Genomic DNA, 22,842 nt, shown 5'->3' on the forward strand with positions numbered 1-22,842 from the left:
CTACCATTTTGGACTATCTATCTTTTACTTAAAATCAGTTTTAGAAATATGTGTAGATTTATTTGATGGGATGAAAAATTTAACTTCATCTTACTCCTTTAAAATACATACCCACACATAGACACATATTCGTCAAGGAGTTGAGTGGTTAGAAATTTTTCTTATAAAAAGGTGGAGTTACAGTGCAGGTTACAAAAGCGTAGCTCAATAAAATAGAGTAGTGATGAAGACATATAGGATCCACACACACAGGGTCACCATGAGTGAGAATCAATTTGCTAGCAACTAACAAAAACAATGCTGGTTGCAGGATGGGTCTCTAAATCCTATGGTCAGTTCACAAAAGTTGCAGCAGTACACTGACTGTGACTTGCTAGAGGTTCAAAATGGATTCAGACGAGGATGTGGAACAAGGGATATCATTGCTGATGTCAGATGGATCTTGGCTCAAAGCAGATCATACCAGAAAGATGTTTACTTGGGTTTTATTGACCACGCAAAGGTAATCGACTGGGCGGACTGTATGAAACTATGGACAACCTGGTGAAGAATGGGAATTCCAGAACACCTCATTGTGCTCCTGGGGAACTGGTACGGGACAAGAGGAAGTTGTGTGAACAGAACAAATGGAACACTGCAGGGTCTAAAATTAGTTATGGTGTGTATTAGGGATGTATTACCTCCTCATACTTAGTCAATCTGTGTGCTGAGCAAGGCATCAGAGAATCTGGATTATATAAAGAAGAATGTGGTATCAGTACTAGAGGGAGGTTTATTAACAACCTTTGGTACACAGATGGCAAAATGAGGAGGATTTGAAGAACTTGTTGATGAAGATCAAAGACTGCAGCCTTCAGTATAGAATATGACTCATTTATAATATATGGATAAAATGAGTCAAGGTACAGAAGAACAACATCCTTACAACTGGACCAATAGGTTAGAAATGGTAACTGGAGAAAAGGATGGAGTTGATAAGGATTTTGTCTTGCGTGGATCTACAATCAATGGTCATAGAAGTGGCAGTCAAAAGATCATAAAAAGAGTTACATTAGGTAAATTTGCTGCACAAGACCTCCATAGAGTGTTGAAAAGCAGGGAGGTTACGAAGTTACTTTGAGGACTAATGTGTCTGACCCAAGCCATGCTAATTTCCATGGCCTCATATGCACGCGAAAGTTGGACACTGACTAAAGAAGACTGAAGAAGAACTGATGCATTTGCGTTGCGGTGCCAGAGAAGAAAACTGAAAGTCCCATCAACTGCTAACAGGGCAAGCTCTGTCTTGGAAGAAGTATGGCAGAGTGCTCCTTAGAGGCAAGGATGACAAGACTTAGTTTTACATACTCTGGACTTATTGTCAGGAGAGACCAGTCCCTGGAGGAGCACATCGTACTAGGTAAGGCAGAGGGCAGTGAAACAGAGGAAGACCTTTAATGAGATGGGTGACACAAGAGCTGCACCAGTGGACTCAGGCATGGGAACAATTGTGAGGATGGTGCAGGACTGTGCAGTGTTTCGCTCTGTTGTCCCTAAGGCCTTAGCAACAACAACAACAATCCTTATGGACGTAGACCACCACATCTTTCTCTCTGTGAGGTGGCTGGTGGTTTCAAATTGCTAACCTTTTGTTTAGCAACCAACTGACTGATTCTGATTAACCACTGTGCCACGCACGCTATTTTTTCCAATGCATAGCACCTATTACTATGTAGTGGGAGCAAAACCAAGTTGAGGGCAATCGACTGGTAAAGATAACCTTAAAAGTTAAGTTAAATAGTGAAAAATTAAACATTAATTATGATAAGCTTTAAAAAGAACACCCTTCATAAGTCAAGTGAACTTTCAGTTTTGATTAAAATTTCTATTAAAAACTCTCTAAAACCAAGTAGAGCTGAACAAATATGTACAAGTGAGTCTTTCAAACGACTCATTGATTCAAGCAGTAGGTATACTTTTCACTCATAAAAAATTTACATTTGGAACACCAAATGGCATTTTCAAAGGGAGTTACTGGGCTACAACAGTTAAAACAAGGCCTAAGGACCTTTGGAAGCATTAACCCATTGCATTCCCACAACAACAACAGAAGGCAAGCTTTATGATTACTCTCATTTTACAATTTAGCAAACTGATTCAACATGGCCCAGGGCCCTGCATTCTACATGGTATATCCTTCTGGTGGACATTTTCCGTTAGAAAGATCTGACACAAATGTCTTGACTCATATTATCCTGTTTTAATCTACGCTTCTTCGGGCTCTCCCCAGACCCCACACCTTCCCATGGTCAATAATAAGTCCATTGGCCCTATGACCCATGTGTTTACCCCTTTTTTTCTTCCTACCACCATAGCCTCTCTGTACATCCTTTTCAGGACTGACTTGGGGGAATCTTCAAAGTATAGAATTGACTAGAGGGGAGGGGTATTATGGCAGAGCCTATAATCAATAGATTGAATGTTGTCTTAGGCCCGTAACTGTGAGATTTTTAAACAAATCGCATGATCTTTTGGAACGTCGGTTTTCTTATTGATAATCTATGACTAAAGACACGTGCCTTGCAGTTAACTTGTACAGACTGTGGGATGAAATATATTAAAAGAGCCCAGCTCAAGCAGACTCAACATTCCACCAATTTTAGCTAAGAAAGAGGTGAGACAATACAGTCTATCCGTGACCCATTGCTGTGGAGTTATTCTGACTCATTAAGATGCTACGTAGGGCTTCTGAGGCTCTACATTTTTATGGAAGCTGATGGCCTTATCCCAAGGGAACATAATCTGGGCTGAATAAATTTGATGTCTATCATGACATTGTAAGCAGTCAGACTCTTACATGCCTTTTTTTTTGGTGTGTGTGTGTGTGGGGGGGTGTGAGTAAGACTTCAGTGTCTACAAGGAGTTCTGCTTAAGTGCCCAGTTCACTAAAGGATCAACTACTCAATTCATCAGCTACTGCTCACAAGAAAGATGTGACAGGCGGTTTCCATGACAATTACTGGCTTGGAAACTCTTGGGGGTGGGGTGGGGACTATTTCTCTGTTCCATTACATTAGTATGCGTTGGACAACTCAGCAGCCATAGGGAAGTAGGTGTTTTTATAGTTTTTTTAATAGTGACTACATGATAATTATGAGATTCTTAAAAATATTAAATAAGAAAAACCTATTTTATTGCTTCTTCAAAGTGGTAAGATAGCTTCTATTTTGAGCAACAGTTGTGAGTAAATCTATACTATTTTACGGTTTTCACAAGAACGCTTCTATTACCTTCGATATTAATGACCCCCTTTCCTTGTTTGGAGGAAGAAACTGAAGCCCACAATATTGATATGATTTACCTGAGGTCTTTTTGTTTTTTAGACTGAACCAGAATTAAAGCGCAGGCCATGGGGTTTCTTAAGAAAGAATTCAACATATTATATTAACATTGCGACTAAAAGAAATTACTTCAATGAGGGACAAAGCAAAGCTCTTACCTGTACGAACCATACATAACTTTCTGGCAGTCAACTAACAAGAATTTCTGTTCCAGTTTTCCATGGAATCTTGCTCCTGTTTTTGAAAGATAATCTTGGCCTTTTACTGTTCGCACTCGAATATTCTAAAATCACACATAAAAAGTACAATCATGGCTAGAAAGTCATTAGACCCCAACATGTAAGGTTGAAATGATTTTTTTAAAATGCATAACATGAGAAACCCAAGGTGGTTAAGCAAATTCTAAAACTTCTTTCAAAACTAAAACATTCAAAGAAAAGGATGATTTGAAATACATATTTTAAGCGACTTCTTAAAGATATACTTTATAGATATACTTTAAAGAGATACTTCTGTCCTATTACACAGAATGGGTTCATAAATCATGAGTATTCTTCTGCAGACATGCTTCTGACTTTCGTGATGGTAATACAACATGATGAGCAAAATCAATGCCACTGAAAAGTAGATGCTAAAGTTGTTAAACTGGCCAATGTTTTGTTGGATATCTTTACTACAATTTAAAAAAAAGAAATGCATTTTGAGTTATAGGAGAATGATTGCAAAATAGCTAACAAAATTCATTGTTGTTTTGAAAAGCCAGAAGTAGCTGAAATACTATGCCAAGTGGTTTTGATTAGCTACAGCTGCTGAATCAAACAACCATCTGAGGCTGTGCGCTCACGACTGTGCCCAGGAAACTGAAGCACTCGCTATAACTGGTCCCCGAGTATCAGAGGTGCAAGTTTCCACCCTCGGAAAATTACAATGTAAAACATTCGTGAAAATGTGCTGTTTTCTTAGTCACCTTCTGAGAAATACAAGGAAAATCTTCTTAGGGCATCTTAATATAATTTTCTATATTTTATATTTGCAGTAGCATACCTGTTAAGGTACACACACACACACACACAATATTTGACCGAGATGACAAAAGTACACTGTACATGTGAAAAAAACAAAAGAAAACGTTGGATTCTTACCCTGAGACGTTGAACTTGACAGCCCTGTTTTTCAGTCATTTTTAAAAAATGATTAAAATTTGACTCATCCAGTAGAATGTAAACAGATATCCCTCGAGTTGATGCTTCAACAATTTCCTTGAAAATATCCACATCTGTAAATATATCCATAACTAAAGCAATGACCTGTTAAAGATAAGAATAAGGAGAATTTTACTTCTAGCAAAAGGAAAGGACCAGGAGTGAAAAAAAAAAGGGGGGGAAATAAAAACCCCCTTTAGATACTGAATACAGTTTTAAATTATTTTTCTTCATTTTAGAAGAAATTACATAAAATTGAAAATATTTAAATACAAATACATGAACATGGAAATAAATTAAGGAGATAAAATGTATTTGTTTGATTTTTTGTGTGAGTTGAGTGCATACTTGTAGAGCACATTGATTTTCCACTCAGCGATGAACACATTTTGTTTTCTGACATTGATTGCAGTTGCCACAATATAAAAACACCCATGGCATTCGTCCTCTGCTTGCTTTTTCCACTGGTCCCTCCTTCCGATGCATGCCTGTCTTTGGAGCGCTATCCCTGGGCAACGCTGCCCTTTGATGTCATATGGTTGACTGGTATAAGAAGTGTTTACTTCCCTGCTGTTACTGTTCACACCATAGGGCTGTAGGGTGTTTGGCTGGAAGCCGGCCAAGAGGAGGAGGATATATTTTTTTAAAAGTATATTTAAATAAGCATGCCTCTATCTGCATTTATAACACTAAATTATTTTCACTTAAGCTTTAAGTCAAAGTGAATCTGCATTTCAACAGGACATTGAGTAAAGGGAGAATCGTGGATTGCAAGGTGGCCTCTAGGGTGGACAGAGAGGCAGGGTAAAAACCAATGACAAACATTTTTCTTGGGTTTCAGGAAGAGCAGGATTTCTGGACCTCGTTGTTAAAAATAAAGACCAGAGGGAACTGGACAGACAGAAACCGTTCTATAAATAAAAGTATGGATGAGAGAAGACACACGATGAAGAAAGCATAAGCGGACCTTAAGGTCTGACTATTAAATATATGAGTATGTGCCTGGGGTTAATTTACATAAAACATAAGCAGAAAGAAGAGGAAAGACAGACCGAAGGAAACAAAGAAAGGAAGGTGGGGAACTAAGAAAGAACTATGATTAAGAGAATATATGCAGAGAGAAAAAACAATCCTGAAAAGCCAAAACCTAACATTGTGAATCTGTGTTAACTGTTAGAAACAGAACATTAATGTTGAAAATGAATGAAGTAAAGATGGCGGGAGGAGACGAACCAGTCAGGGTGCAGTGTAGCAATGATGAAACATATAACTTTCCTCTAGTTCCTTAATGCTTCCTCCTTCTACTACATGATCCCAATTCTTCCTTACAAATCTGGCTAGACCAGAGCATGTACACTGGTATAGATAGGAACTGGAAATGCAGGGAATCCAGGACTGATGACCCCTTCAGGACCAGTGGTAAGAGTGGCAATACCTGGAGGGTGGAGTGAGGGTGGGTTGGAAAGGGGGAACCTATTATAAGGATCTACATATAAACTCCTCCCTGGGGGATGGACAACAGAAAAGTGGGTGAAGGGAGATGTCGGACAGTGTAAGATATGACAAAATAATAATTTATAAATTATCAAGGGTTCATGAAGGATGGAGAAGCAGGGAGGGAGGGGGAAAATGAGGAGCTGATGCCAGGGGCTTAGGTGAAAGCAAATGTTTTGAGAATGATGAGGGTAACCAATGTACGAATGTGCTTATACAATTGATGTATGTATGGATTGTGGTAAGAGTTGTATGAGCCCCCAATAAAATGATTTAAAAAAAGAAAGAATTATGATCAACATTTTAGAGGCCAGCAGGCAATTATAGAAACATCACAAAAGAAAACATGGCCATTTGCTGCTATATTAAAAACTATGAAACACACACACACAAAAAGAATGATTAAAAAAAAAGTGAAGATGGAATACAGAAAAATGATTACCTCTAAAAGAAAAAGAATACTATGTGCCAAAGAATGTAGAGCTTACACTCTAATGATGGAAAGCAAAATAAGAAATAAACATAACAAATTACATAGTAAGTAATAAAATGATCCATTTATTATCTGGAATGATGAAGCAGAGTAAAGGAGATTATTAATATCTGGCGGTTGAGATGGATGGGATTTGGGAGTTTCAGTGCAAGTCTCTGAGAAGATGCCCTTTGAACAAACACTTAAAAGGAATTACGGTTGTTATCCAAGTGGTTATCTTGAGCAGGAGTGTTCAAAGCCAGCAGCAATCAGCCGTGCAAAGTCCTTAAAACAGGAGGATGTCTGGCATGTTATCAATATCAATGTCTGACTGGAACGAAAGTGGTTGTCATCTCTGAAGGCATTATAAATTCTTTGGTGTCCTTCCTGACGAAGCTTGTATGGTCTTGCTAAGTATCACTCCTTGAGTTCCTAATAGTTCTGATTAATGTTTGAAAGGGGAGGTTCTGGAGGAGAGGAAAGCAGGTTGTATATGCCGATGGGTCCAGTCAAATAGTGGTTTCCAATAGGATCTGCTGGGCCAGGTAAATTTGATACAGAGAAGTTATCTCTTAAATTTATAGTGACTGCTTTTGGGGTGTGGGGGGGTGGTGTGGGGCGTATTTCCAAGGGGTAATATTGATAGGTTTTCTTAAAGGTCACATGATGATAATGGGGGCTTATTATGATGAAGTTTTAAGAAAATTGCAGAGATGAGAAAAAAGCCAGAGAAATTGGATGAAGGAACGTTTCCCCTTTTATGACGACTCACCGGCGCCCTCTTTGAGGGTATCAAGGGCTGTCCTAAAATAATTTTATTGGGCAGTCTTACCTCATCTACCTTATCTCCCTGATCTTGCCCCCATCACACTATCTTTTATGCCCAAATCTGAAGACCATTTGAAAGGAAGCTATTATAGTCCACTGAGGATGGCAAGACTGTCCTTTTGACTGGGTGTGAATTGAAGAGTGCAGAATTCTTCCGGAAGGGTGAGAAAGATGGAAACAGTACTTCCACAATGTAATACACCTAGATGAATGATCTATTGAGAAACAATAGCTTTTTATGTGCATTCTCCAGCAATACCATTTGACGTACTCTCATACATATATATGTAATCTTAATTATCTAAGATTTTCTAAAAACCATATATAAAAATCCCCGGATATTTATACAGGAGTTATGTTGAGGAAAGGCATAAATACCAAGGAACCCAAACTGTCAAAAAATAAATGGTAAGAGAATAACTTGAGAATAGGCAGAAGCAATATGTTAGAAGATTAACAAAGTCATGGATAATATATAGAATACTATTATTTACTCTAATATGACATTTAAACAAAATACTGGACCGTGATTACACAACCCAGTAGGTGAGGCTATTCAAAATGTCATCAAGCATATTTTATCCAACATTAACAAAGTAACTCAAAGTGTCTCATGATTACTATTAATTTCTTATTAATAAATGGGATTGAGGTACCAGAAGAAGGAAAATTTTAGTGATAAGAACCTCACACGTCTTGTGACCATTCTTTATAGCATAGGTGTGTGAAAAATTTTTACAGAAATATTTAATCATATAATACATTTACTCTGCATTAGTAAGTCATGTGATGTTGTATGGCCATTGAGAAAAGAAAGTATATTGTAAATTTATTTTATAAAATAAATTTTAAAAACATATTTATGGAGAAGTCTGGGACAAAAGCAGAAAAAGCAAACAAACTAGAAAGGCTTTTTCAAAAATAAAGAAGCACTATTATGTAACCTGGATTCCTGAAGAAATAAACTAAAGAGTATTTAAAGAATTTATTTTCTAATTTGCCCGAGAGTCTCATGTAACAAATCACTTCAGATTTTGGAAATGAACAAAAATACCTTATAAGAATAAATAAAGGTTTTTGTTTCTAGAAAGTAATTTAAGCCACCCAGCCAGTGGATGATTCTAGCAGAGCAAAGACAGAACAAAGGCAGTCTTGCTTGCATGATAAGTAATACACTGGCTCACATTGCAAAGAGACTAGATTGCACATCTTTGACAAGCTTAGCTGATGGCCGCATAGCCAGGCAGGTTATCAGGGCTTCTGTTTCTCTACACTCTTACTTCAATGTGTAGAAACATTAGATAAAGTCTGCAGAATATTTCTGCTGTGTCAAGAAAGGCAAAATAAATCAAAGCTCTTGTATTTACAGTAGGGAACAATGATAAGAAACGAGGCATATCAAACCTGACTTGAAAGCATTCCATTCCTAGTTATTTAACCAGATCACACTGCCCTGTAGAAAGGACCACAAATACTCAGTTCTGATAATAATGGATCAAACCCATTGTCAGTAAGTGGACGCCGATGCATAGTGACCTGTCATTGACTTTTTGAGGCTGTAAATCTTTATGGGAAGCCATAGCTTCATATTTCTCCCAAGGAGAGGCTGGAGAATCTCAACTACCGAACTTGAAGTGAAAAGGCCAGAGCTGACCCCGCTGAGTCACCATGGTATGCCAACTGATTATGCAAGTCTATGCAGAAACCAGTTGCATTAAATAGTATCAGTAAACTACAATGGTTTATCTATGGGAAGGCTTCAGAAAGCTCATAGAGAAAATGGAATTAAAAGATAATGGAATTTTTCCACAACATTTTTTTGTTTGTTTGTTTAAAATCATAAATTTTATTTTTGAAGCCTGCTCATATGCTTACAATTCTTCCCTCCTTCATTCCTGTTTGAGTCTTTCTGCATCTATTGAATTCTCAGGAGGTCTAAGTGGATAGCTGCTTGTCTGGTAAGAGAAAAGACGGAATTTCAAATCTATCCAGAGGCACCGTAGAAGAAGCTCCGTGGATCGGCTTTCCAGAAACCAGCGATTAAAAACACGAAGAAGCCCAGTTCTCCTCTGACATGACACAAGGCTGCCATGGGTCAGAGTAGATGTCATACACTCTTTCAATATACAAATTTTAAAAAACGAAATAAATATATTCCCTGGGAACATAAACCTTCGTAACATTTTAGAAAGCTATCCAAGAACTTTTAAAGATTTGAGGGGAATTGAAAATCTTTTTAGTAATTTCAGAGAATCTAAACTATCTTTCCCACAGTAATTTTTCTAGATGTGATCAGGACACAGGAGATCAGAGTGAATTAAAATAATATAAATGTAATCAATGATTCTATGTTAAGTTCATATGCATTGCACAAGTCAAGGCTTTTCAAGAAAATTAGTCAAGTAATAGGCTGTAACAGTGGCACAGATTAAAAAAAATACCACTCTTTAAGTACAAAGCTGTTAGGGCTTCACGGATAAGCCTTATATAATGAATAATGGTTATAGTTAGCTTTTTCACTAGAAAGCTAACATTTAAAAGGACAAAGAGATTAGAATGATGATAGTAATATTTTAATAAAAACTTACTGAGTTACCCAAAGTTAAACACAGAGAGAAGTATGCTTAAAAGTTTGGAATAAATTTGGGTAGGATGTATATATACTATGAAGAATTTTGAGAATCTAAGAGAAGCTTGGATTCAATCAACAGTGTGAATCCTAGAAAATAGAATATCTAGTTAAAAGAGTGCTTTGTGAAACTCTGCCTGATAGCAAAATTCATAATGAAGTCAAGGAGAAAATATATTAAGTTCTACTGCGGCATATTGACTGCAGAAGACTGTATTCTTCTTCACGTTTTTATCACAATGTTCATATTTATAAAACATGTTAAAATAGCCCCCCTCCAAGTGTGGAAGAAGACTGTGACAAGAGAGATGACACTTAAATATATGAAAATTAGTGATAGCTTTGAGAAAAAATGTTCATCACAAAGTTACAATTGAATACTTTCATTTACTTAGGAAGATAGAAATATATTTCACATGATTTTATTTTGAACCATGTATCTATTAGCATACAAAGCTATTAGCAACATATTTTTCCATGAGCTAAATACTTAATGAAATGTAAGCGTATGTTGGGTTAATGTTCTACAGTCACAGAACTGTCATTATTACTCTCAAACCTGGGGAATACACCTTTGATGTACCTACAGGTTGAAAGCTATGCTTTAAAATAACTAAGCATCATTTGAAGGGATCCAGATTTCATTGGTAATTACCTGAAAAGAGACAAAGATTTAGCTTTTCCAAATGCAAAAATGCTAGTCTAGAATTGTTTTGAATTTTCTGAATTGTTGCAAGTGAAGAATCGGGGCCACCTTAAGTCGGATGCTGGCAACGCTTAGAAAAAGTAGAAGGAGTAAATTAAGTTCATATGTAAAACCAAAAGTAATTCATGGTAGACTTTCTTAGGACACGAGGAGCCTTGGTAGTGTATTGTGTTACTTATTGGGCTGCAAGGTCAACAGTTCAAACCTATCAGCGGCTCTGTGGAAGAAAGATGAGACTTTCTGCTACCAGAAAGAAAATCTACAGAAAGCAGTTCTATGCTGTCCCACGGGGTCAAGGGTATCACAACTGACTTACTGACAGTGCGCTTGTTTTTTGAATTTATGTGGCATTCACAAGTAATTAAAAATATAATACTTAAATATATATATATATATATATATATATATATTACTTATGTAGAGCATTTGTTACCTCACTCTTGACTTTTCATTATTAAGACCAAACATAAAAGAAAATTAAAAGTATTACACACTAAATATACATAGCCCATTACTAATATTTGACATATAGAATTTTGACACATTTGCTTTAGTTTTAAGTATATCAATGAAGAGATTTAGGATAAAAATTCATAGTAAAAATGAAATACATTTTGATTATGGCTATAATTATCAATCAGGGTTGGAGTGGATTCATAAGGCAACTTGGAAAACTAAAAGATTGCAGTAAAAGACTAAATTGCCATTTTTTAAAGTACTAGATTTTTTCTACTTAATTTATTAATAGCTTGCTATTAACTTTTCAATTTTATACTGAAATGGCATAGGTAATTGGCTATTCTCACTGGTGCTATTTAAAGGAAAACTTATTATGGAAAAAAGTGGAAATAACAATTATTTTAACTAATTAATTTGAACAAGACAAAACAACTCAGAATTCTGATCAGGGAAGTAAAAACACATTAAAGCATATATCAACTATTACTTTAAAAAATTTTACTGGTATTTTAATTTATAATAATATTAAGTATACTCATTACATTAACTTGAGAAATCACTAAGAAACTAGTTGAAATATGAAAGGAAGCCATTAGGAAAACACTGAGCTGTATAGAATATAAATAAAATAAAAACATTTGAGAGTTTGTGGAAACTGGTTTTAAAAACAAACTTTAGTTTTAAATACAATTTCTGTATTTGACTAAAGTAGGTGTGATTTTCTGAATATGTATTTTATACATAAGAGTTGTGATTGTTAGATCTTTTCATCATTCATTCCTGTAATTTTAATGTATTTACTGTCATACATGTTTTTTATCTCTAGCCCCCATAATAGGAGTAACTGGTATATTCCAGGTATAATAAACATTTGTTAGAATGAAGCAGCTACATGCTACCGGTTTTCAAAGAAGCACATGGTTTTGTGAGATATTCATTTATAAAACCAGCTTTAAATCAATGTGACAATTGTCTTAGTAACATTTTGAATATCCTACTGTAAGGAAATGATTGCTTCTGACTAAGAGGTATGTGTCATCAGTTCTCAGAGCCAACAGTGAGTAAGGCAGCCCCTTCAACCCTGTTAATAAGGGAAAGAAGAATGCCTTCTAAGAATTAAAGTTGGATCAAAGCACTGGTACACAAAGTCCCTTAGTAGAAAGAAGTGAACATGCTATTACTATAAACGAATGAAATTAAGAAACACAAGGACTCCCTAGGTGGTGCAAACTGTAACCTGCATGGTTGCTAACCACAAGGTTGGAGGCTCATGTCCACTCAAAGGCACCTTGGAAAAAGGCCTAGCAAGCTACTCCCCCCAAATTAGTCACTGCAAACCTAAAATAAGTAGTTCTACTCTGATGCACATGGGTTGGCATGAGTCCAAATCAACGTGGTAGCAACTGATGTTTACATGTGTGCACACACATACAGCGAGAGAGAGGGCATATGGCAGTGTGGCGGTTATTTAGTACGTCATGAAAACAACAGAGTCATGGAGACAAGGACTACCCATGTTTACCAACAATGGTCCAGGACAAAAGTCGGTGCCTAAAGGCATAAATTTAACTTTTCTGTCATTTTGGCCCGGCATACAAGATTGAGTAATGGTATATAAACCAGATGATTTTTAAATATAATTTAATGGGCTCCTCTTTTTTCTGATTCCGTGGTCTTGAATTATATTTGCACTTACCACATACATTGATACGGGGAGAGAAATCATTGGGTAACTCAATATTTTAAAACACTGAGCCCTTACAATTGGCATTGTAAAAATGCCATTCTGGTCATACAAATTAGTGTCCTAAGTCTTACTAATAAAACATTATTATACAGCAATGGATCTATCATTGGACACTGATAAATTGACTAACGTAATTTTTTCCTCCCTGACACCTCTTAGTGGACAGTAATTTTAAGTAGCATAAACATCTGTGACCCTGGGATGGCCTTTCTCTTATTTGAACCTTTGAGATATAATAAGTGTGTTTGTTGTAAACAGATGAGGGAAGGTCACTGTAGGCAAAAAAGAGTGGAATCAAGAGGAAAAAAGAGCGGAATCAAGAGGAAAAAAGAGCGGAATCAAGGTTTGTTCAGAAAATACTAGGAAGCTGCATCAAGAGGAGGGGGCTGAATAAAAGCAGGAGTTGAAGTACTACGAAGGCTGAGGGGCCTGGTTTCACTGTGGAAGACGCAGCTCATTTCTGTTAGGCATCAAATTCGGCTGAGGAGGAATAAGCAATAGGAAAGTAAAAATGATTCCCTGCTGACAGCTGGCTCCAGGAGCCACTAGGAGAAACTATTGATAGCCTTTTGGCAAAAGTTTTGATTAGAACAATACTTGAGCCTATCATGGGTTCTTACTCTATTGGATGGATTAAAGAGGGTAACATTTGAAAGGTAGCTGAGGAGATAGGGGGTCTCAGTCAGAACTTAAGTATCCAAAGATAGACCTCAATGCAAAGGTAGTAGCAGGACTCAAAGAAAAAGATGGCGGCAATGTCATGAAAACGAAGCATGCTTAGGGAAGCCTTCTTAGCTGATTGCTCGTGAAGGGCGTGAGACAAGAGCAAGCTGGTTGGTGATGACTACGGTTTAGAACTCTGAATTATAAGAAACACTGTCTATCACACACAGATTGAAAATTCAAAAATTATTAGTATTAGTAAAAGGAAAAAAAAGCAAACAAGCTATCAGACTAGGTTAAATTAATGACACAAAATCACATTTCATTACACTTATCCATCCACTAAACCATTCATGATCTTTTTTAATTGATTGGAATATAGCATGTTTAGGGAAAGATGGCACCTGTTGGTTTCTGAAACTGTAACTTTTTATGGGAATAGAAAGTCTCATCTGCTGAACTTGCATTCCGATGTGCATCTCACTATGCTAACTAATAAAACAGAAAACTGTGATTCAGATAATGGTGTAGGGTTCACTGGTGTCCGAATGAGTTAGGTTAACTCATCAAGGAAGCGTTTGCCTTAGCAGCTGATGCGTGCTAAGGCTAAGCAGACGGAAAGCCCAAGTCATCACTGAAAGATATATTTTGGGGGGGTGTAGGGAGAAGAGGGGAAAAGAGATTAAAGGCGCTCTAACTGATGCCCGTAACACACACTGCAGAGTGGGAGATACAGTTTCTTTCCAGTTGGTCAGAGCTCGGAGTGCAGGTTTTTCTGAGGATGAGGAGATTGGGACTAGCTACTGTGAGGAAGCCTGAACGAGTTGAGCAGGAAACCGAGAACAGTCTAGGCAGAGTGACAGGGAGTACAACCGAGGTTAAAAGTACGGCAAACTTGAAGTTGATATTTCAGAAGTTTTGAGACATTTTCCAGCAATGCTCAGTAGCCTGGAGTGGAAGAAGGGGAGCAGATGGTTGGGCTGACCCAAGATTAAGGATTCTGCAAGTAGATAAAGAGGTTGGTGCTGACGGAAATGGCCAAGCAATACTCAAAGTCTTGGCAGCTTGCCTAACAGAACATGAAGAGACCAGAAATCAGCAGGAGACCAAAAAAGAGCAAGTTATTGGGTTTGATGAAAAGTGAATTTTAGGACTGAGACAGAAAGTAAATGCTAGGTTCAAATATGAATAAGCGATTTCAGTGGACTTAATTATATATAAAGCAAATGTAAATTTTCCAGTGGCAATGTTATATGACATATAACTTACAAATCAATTCAATTTTTATGGGACTGATTAATATTAATAAGAACACATCACACAGCTGCTTCTGTCTAAAAAATACTCAGAAAGCATACTTGGAGAAACAAAATTCAGCAAGGGAGGTTTTTCTGAAGCAGTCGATGGAATAGTAATGTAAAATCAATTTTTAGTTAATTTGTTGTAGGTCAAATACAATTTTAAATACTTTCATTATTTGGATTCAGAACATGTAGAAGGAAAAGATCATTTACAGACCCATAATAGAGTATGTTTCCTCAAAAAGCTCTTGTATAATTAAAGTTTAATATTCTTAAATATTTTAATTTAAAACCTGATCTAAATGGCCCCTTAGGAAATATAAATTCATGAATGGTCAAATTAAGCCTTTTAATAAAAAAATCAGCCATACGAGAACTTTATTATTTTTGGCTTTGTATCTCACATACGGTAGGTTCCCAAATACCGTTCGCTGGCACCATATGTTTAACGGATAGTATTTTGGAAATTCTTTCATATACTTCATTGATTTGCTCCTTGAAAGTACCTCATTGGGCCAGAGGGACCAGGAAGTATCTTCCCTGTTTTATGCATGAGGGACAGCTCAGAGAAGTTGTAAGTAAACCTGGCAGCAACCAAAAAGTGAAATTTCCACTACGATCTCCAGTTCCCAAAGTCCAAAAGTCTTCCAATTGATCATTATATTACCAAGACGAGGACCCCCATTAGTGTAGTGGATCCAATGTGGAGTTGCTAACCTGGTGGTCAGTTTGCTCCACGGAGAAGGATGAGGCTTTCTACTCCCATAGAGAATCCCAGTCTTGAAGACCCAAAGGGCCACGATGAATCAGAATTGAGTGACAGCACTGAGATTTTGTTTGTTTGTTTTTAATCACAAAGATACCTTAGAAAATAGCTCCTTGTATTGGCTTAGGATGTATCTTTCAAAAAATATCATAATCTTAAGGGACCTCCTATTATTATCTATTGTTATCGGTTCTGATTGAATTGTTTTGTGGAACCAGTTGTTTTGCACGCCGCATGCTTCCTTGGGGAAGAACCCCAGGCCTCGCTTTTCTAGCTCTGGTGAGCTTGGAAGGATAAAATAGGCATGCTCAGTTCAGCCTCTGCCTCTACTCTGCTTCCCCAAACTACCAATTCTATAGCATTTTGAGTGCTACACAAGAGCAGACTAACTCTTCCAATTATAGGGTACAGTGTTAATAAGTCTACTTATACTGAAAGACAAAAAAACACATCCTCTGAGAGAAACAATAGGAATAAAAATAACATCCATGTCCATGCCTTGGATGATTTTAACCTTTGGCTACCTAAAAGATTTTATGTTATCCTTGTAGGGAGCTGTCAGGTATGCATGTACTACAAATTGTAAAGGTGGTCTTTCAAACCCCCAGGCCTCCCTGAGAGTAAAAGGCTGCGTATCTGCTCCCTTGAAGATTCCCCATGTCAGAAACTTTCCATTGGATTGCTATGCCTCAGAAGAGACTCTGTAGCAGTGGGTTTGGTCTGAGGTTATTCCCTCTTTAAGAGGCTGAATGCACTTGGGCAATAATTGTTTCACTTTCACGTGAACTGTAACCAATGGGTTTTTATTTCCTATTCATCACTAGTTTTTCTTCAATAGCAAAGGGATGGAACAAAGGATGGATCTGGCTGAATACTTAAGCTACCATAAACACTAAAATTACAATGGGTACTAATTGTTCACAACTACTTTCCATGTGAATAAGAAACTTAAATCTGAAGGAGCTGTATTAAAGGCAACAACATTTTAAAGTAGCAGTCTGTACCGCACACAACGTATGGCAGTACCTGTGTTGAATTGCGCTGTGAGGACGCACAGGTGAGAGCAGGGCTTTGTTCTGTTCCACACAGGTTGCTATGAATGAGAACCAAGTCGGCACCTAAGGCCAGCAACCACAATAACAACTTCTTGTTTATTTCACTCTACTGTAATTTCCCTTTCTCGGAAAATTTTCAGGCTTCTAACTTTTCGTAAATTGTGTATTATTTTTCACCTCGATGCCTGAAACTTGAAAGACAGCATTCCACTGGTGTTAAGGAAAAGTCTTTCCAAAAGCTGAGACATGGGAAATAACTTAGCTTCCAGAGGCTCCTGAAGGTGCAATGAAAACCTTTTTTCTGCCAAGTCGCTTAGAGTAATAACTGAGTAGTTAGCCACTCTCCTCGTTTCTTTAGGATTTGGAACACCCGGATGGTGATCTTTCTACCTGGATAAATAATACGTGCACATCACAGTTAAAAAAAACAACAACAACAAAAAACTTCAGTGGGGCTGCAGGAATCTGAAGCCGACTTTGTACTTTCTTAGCAGCTATTTCCTATCCAGGTCTTAAGCAATGTCATTGGAATCTTCATTTCTTGTTTATCTATTTGTTTGTTCCCCCTGCCAGGGCAAAGTCTGACCTATAGTGTAATTACTTTCCTGAAGCAGTCTGAAATAAGAACTTGTCATGTCGATGTGTCGGAAGGCTGCCTGTTGATTAGACTTTCTGCATCTAGAAACTGCATGTGAGGCTGCGTTTGGTTATGTTGAGTTGGCTTTATTAAAACACTGAAATAACCCCCACTTGTGCTGAGCCCTTTCATTGGATCACATCAACTTCTTTAATCTGTAAAGTTAAGGATGTTTCATGTTCTAGGTAATCGCTCTTGGTGGACATTCCACAAACTCACGCTATTTTACAACAATATACGTCCCACAGAAAAACATTCTGAAGGAGCAAATTAAGCTTCCATGTGGAGAAAATGGAAGCTGTTGATGAAAGAAGACTAAGGTGGAAAAAGAAGAGGACAAGGAGGAGGAGAAAAACAAGCAAAAATCATTTTTGAGGAATGCTTCAATTTGATTGCTGTGTCAAAAATATAAAATGACCTTTAAAAGTTACAAGAACTCTAAGAATTTTCAAAGAGAAAATAAGACCATCTGCCTTACCACAAGGATACAAATAATACTATAAAGGCATTTTCACTTTAATGTATAAAATTTAAGTTGTCATTTCAATTTGAGCATGTGAAACAGTGTTGAAACCCCTTAAACATAACTCTAATTTTGGTTTCTTGAGATTTTATTTTTAGAAATCAATCAAATGAAAAAAAAAATCAGATAGACATTAAAACATTCAGATAAGCACAGCAGAGGAAAAGATTATCTAAATTATTAAAATATGTAGCAGTTTAATAAGAAAGCTAACCTTCACCTTTATTTATTGAGTTCATCAAATGTAAGCATAAATCTGGCACCTGATAAAGGGCCAAAATCACCTGCCCTCCCAGAGGAGGGAAGACAGGGCTATGCAGAATAGTTTCTTGAAGTTACATATCTCAAAGGATGGAGCGTTTTCAATACTCTATTTAGTGTTAACTTTAAATTTGTCAAGAGATTCCTAACTCTCCAGATACTCATCATTAACTATAGAGTTAGCAGTCGATCGCATTCTAACTGCCAGGAAGCTCCCTGAGTAAAATCGGAGGCATTTCTTTCAATTCTACCATTTTGCTAAAAAAAAGAAGAAAACAAAAATAAAACAACAAAAAATATAATCAATATTATGCTGGCATGAAAAAATGTATTGAATATTTTTGTACATTACACACACACAGACAGCTAGTGCCTCTTTTCCCCTTCTCCCCCCAGCCTCTTCTCTGTTTCTTTCCTTCCTGACTTAATCATCTTTTTCTCATTGAGGAAAAAATAAACAAACACAAACTAATAAAACTAACAATAATTTCCAAGCCAAAGGTAATGGTATTGTCCTCTCAGTTTGATACGCACTAATTTTTACAAATCTGAAACCATCTATTTTTACGTAATGTGGTATCCTGTAAAATTATCATTATAGTATACATATTTCCTGTTATTACAAACTGTCAAACATCATGTTTGAAAAAGATAATTTTCTGTAGTAAGGTGAAAAAATGAGCACTGATTATGGATTCAAGCAAGATGAAATCCTTGACCACTTCAATCTTTTCTCCATTTATCCTGATGTTACCTAGAACCCAGTTGTGAGGATTTATATATATTTATATAAAGTTGTTATCTATATCGAAGGCCGCAAGCCTGAAAGAAACCTATATCCCTTTTTCTGAATATTATCTCAACATTCTGGTGGCAATCTCTGTATTTTCACTGAATAAGTTAGTATAAAATTCTACTTTGTCTATACTCTATTGAAGAGACATATCTGAAGGCACTCCAGGGCAGAATCTAAATCTGAAAGGATCCATGCTAATGCTGTTATGGATTATTTCCAATGTATGTAAATATAATATGTTTCTAGAGAGAGCTAAAAGTGGATTATTTCCAATGTATGTACATATGAATTGAAAATTACTGTTAAAATACCTTTCCAAAGAGAGCAAAGCTGAAAATGTTTATTTGAAAAATATGTCTTAGTTAATTTACAAAAGATAAAGTTACTTAATCAGAACAGATCACATGTTCATGCACATCTAAATTCAGAGACTTGCAAATCTAACACTTCTCAGATGTTTAAAGATGCTCTTCTCCTGTATGGTAGAATAATATTCCAGGAATACGGGTCAAAATAAAACAACTTTACTCAATAAGGAGTCATAAACCCCACAGTGTAAATTGAATGACTTATGAAAGAAATCACTCAGTCGTAAGCTGAAGGAAGAACATTTATGTTGCAATACAGTAAGGGAGTAAAGGAGAGAAAGAGAGCTAAGGAAGTAAGGAATTCAAGGGCAAAATAAATCACGATATGCAACTCCTAATGTTGAATATCATTTAAAGATCATATTGCAGCATTTGCAAAGCTATATTTCACATAAAATTCTAAAAAACAGCAGAGACCTACATTTTGTCAACAAATGGAACCTTGTCAGAATGTCACAATTCTCACACCCTAATTCTTATCTTTCTCCAAAGTTATACCACACAGCGCCTCAAGTAAATAATGGTCATTTATTATCCTTTGGGTGGATTTCCTTTCAAAGCAGGGTTCTAAAGTACGTTATAATGAAATGGACGAAGACCTGGAGTTAGAGAGCAAACAGAGCAGAAAAGCTCAATATTTTAGAAGTTAAAAGAACTGAAGGGAAACAGTCAAGGAAATACTCAAGGATTCTATGGGCAAATTGTTGAACAATGCAGAAAACATCAAAAGAAGATGGATGGAATACATGGTCACTGCACTGAAAAGAACTTTTCAACATTCGAACATCTCAAGAGATAGCATATGAGCAGGAACCAATGGTACTCAAGGAAGAAGTCCAAGCTGCTCTGAAGGCATTAGAAAAAAACAAGGCTCTAGGAAGAGATACAATACTTACTAATGGAAATGTTTCCACAGATGCTTTGATGGACGTACTTACTCATCTATGCCAAGAAATTTGGAAGATACCCCATATACTCGTGTATAGGCTGAGTTTTCTCAGCATATTTTTAATGCAGTTTTTGTGGTAAAATTAGGTGTCTTGGCTGACATTACGGTCGGCTTATACTCGAGTAAATATGGTAACTACTTGGCTAACTGACTGGAAGAAATTCAGATTGTCCCCATTGCAAAGAAAGGTGAGCCAAAAAAATGAAAACAAAACAAAACAATGTCATTAATATCATTAGCAAATAAAATGTTACTGAAGATAATTCAAAAGTAGGTGCAGCGGTACATCAACTGGGAGCTACCAGAAACTCAAGCCAGATTCAGAAGAGGTTGTGGAACCATTGCTTACATCAGATGGATCTTAACAGAAGCGAGAATACCATAATGATGTTTGCTTGTGCTTGACTGACTATGTGGGTCATACATTTCCCAAAGCACTGACATCAATCAATCATGCCATACTATGAAAACTAAATTCTCAAGTGATATTTGATAAATAAAAATAATTAGGACAAACTTACATTTAATTAAACATCTAAAAATAATCTAGGTCAGTGTTTCCCAAAGTGAGTAACTTTGTGGGGGTTGTGGAAGGATTCATGAGTCCTGCAAAAACAGGTACCTATGGTTTGTCCTGAATTATGGGAAACAGGACACAAGTTTTTCCTTACCAAGGGGACACCAAGTATACTTTTTCTGTTCTGAAAAGTGGGAGCTTGGCCAAATAAGTTGGGGAACCTAAGATCTAGGTAATTATTTTAATATGCTTTTAAAAAGAACTACAATAAGATCCAGGGCTTATTTCTGACATTTTCCTTTTTTCATTAACTGAGATGCGTTTCAAGCAAGCATGCGGCTGAAGAAGGCGGAGGCAGCACACATACTGAAGTTAAGCCACTTCTGTGTGACTGTGATGAGGCCTCAGCACCGTGCACTGTTCCCCCTTAACACACTGCAGTAAAAGACTAAACCAGAAACTGGCTCGTCACAGCATGGAATGACTTCTAATATAATCTAGAAAGAAGATCTACTCAATCAAGTTCACAAAAATATAGTGGCTATGAGTCTGTAACCTGCTTGCCAGTGAGTGGAAAATCAGTACATTGTTTTTAGTCATAATATTTTACCAGAACTTAAACACTATATATCTGTGGAGTTTTTAATATATTTATTTTTAATTGTCCCTGAAAGATAATCTTTAAAACCTTGAAACGTTCTTATTAACTGAAGTGTCTTTCATGAAGAATCCTTACAATACATGGGAGTTTGGGCTAATAATGTACCTTTTGGGTGGGAACTAGGTCTCTGGGGAGCACTGATAGTTTTTTCTTAGCTACTAACCAAGAGGTTGGCAGTTTGAAGCTACTCAGTGGCACTGTGGAAGAAGGCCTGGTGATTTGCCTCCATGAAGATTAGAACCAAGGAAATTCCAGAGAAGAGTTGTACTCTAACACATCCAGTTGCCATAAGTTGGAATCAACTTGATCACTAAAGGTGGGTAGCCAGACCAGAAAGGCCCACCACATGATAACCTAACTTCTGAGACTGAGGTAGGGAGGGGCTAACTTAATCAATCTTGCCTACATGCATGGTAGTCAAATAGTTAATGGAAAAATCCTATTCCACTATATTCTCATTACAACCTGCTGCCCCCAGCAATGAACACTGTGAAGCTCAGAAAATGAGGATGTGATAAAGGTTCTGTATGTAGAAGCTCCATGGTCTGTGGGTGTATCCTTTATGGGTCATGGAAACTCCCAGACCTCATCCAATGCATCTCTTCATGAGTACTCTCTTTTCATAGGCTGTCTGGCTTACAATGTATTCCAGTTATAGTGAACTTCTTTCAGAATCGTCTGGATGTTTTTGTTGTTTTCTACATACAGTGTTACAGTAGAAAATTTGTTGATGTTCACATGATTAGATATTCACTCACAGATGTTCAAAAATCAAATTTATGAATCTGTAGATAACAGAAGGCAATAGTAATGAAAATGTTAAAAAAAATAGGGTTTCAGACTTAATGATAGAACACTCTATGGGGAAAAAGAACATGTTCATTGGCAAAGAACACTGCCCAAAATTGGAAAGTACTGGTATAATAAAAGTCCACTCCTAAGAACAGCACTTTCCTTAAGTCTCTAAATAGGCACTTGGGACGTGAAGATATATAGAAAAATTCAGAAGGAGACTAACTTAAAATATTATACTGGAGTAAATAGTATGCTGTTGACCTATAAAAGTTGGTCAGTGGAAAGAAATAGTGAAAAAATAAAGGAAAGAATGAGTAAAGCACAGATTCAATTAAAGGATAATGATGATTTTAGAACAGTTAGCAAAGAACTTAGATTTCTATTAGTGGGGCGGGGGCAATGCTAGTACATTGGACCTTGGGTAAAAAAGTAAGTTGTTTTTTTTCTTCATTTTTTGTTGTTTTTTTTTAGTGAGGCAGTGAGAGAGTGAGACAGTGAGGGAGTGAGACAGTGAGTGAGTGAGACAATGAGTGAGTAAGTGAGGCAGTGAGTGAATGAGACAGTGAGTGAGAAAGTGAGTGAGTGAGACAGTGAGTGAGTGAGGCAGTGAGAGAGTGAGCGTAAGGCAGTGAGTCAGTGAGTGAGAGTGAGGCAGTGAGTGAGAGAGAGTGAGTCACTGACTGAGGCAGTGAG

The 22,842-nt window shown here is 36.9% G+C and overlaps 1 protein-coding gene across 1 annotated transcript in view; it reads right to left on the reverse strand.

Moving 5' to 3' along the window:
- Positions 1-22,842, reverse strand: part of FAM83B (family with sequence similarity 83 member B) — a 76,838-nt gene that overhangs the window by 15,943 nt on the left and 38,053 nt on the right. Inside the window, exons 2-3 of the mRNA XM_004696347.3 lie at positions 4,463-4,627; positions 3,479-3,603 (exon numbers count right to left, since the gene is read on the reverse strand). Coding sequence (XP_004696404.1) covers positions 3,479-3,603; positions 4,463-4,627 — 290 coding nt within the window. The remainder of the gene's footprint in view (positions 1-3,478; positions 3,604-4,462; positions 4,628-22,842) is intronic.

Source organism: Echinops telfairi, unplaced genomic scaffold (assembly GCF_000313985.2).
Source record: "Echinops telfairi isolate 266 unplaced genomic scaffold, ASM31398v2 ScPeMD7_3533;HRSCAF=4204_1, whole genome shotgun sequence".
In the NCBI taxonomy this organism is placed as follows: Eukaryota; Metazoa; Chordata; class Mammalia; order Afrosoricida; family Tenrecidae; genus Echinops; species Echinops telfairi.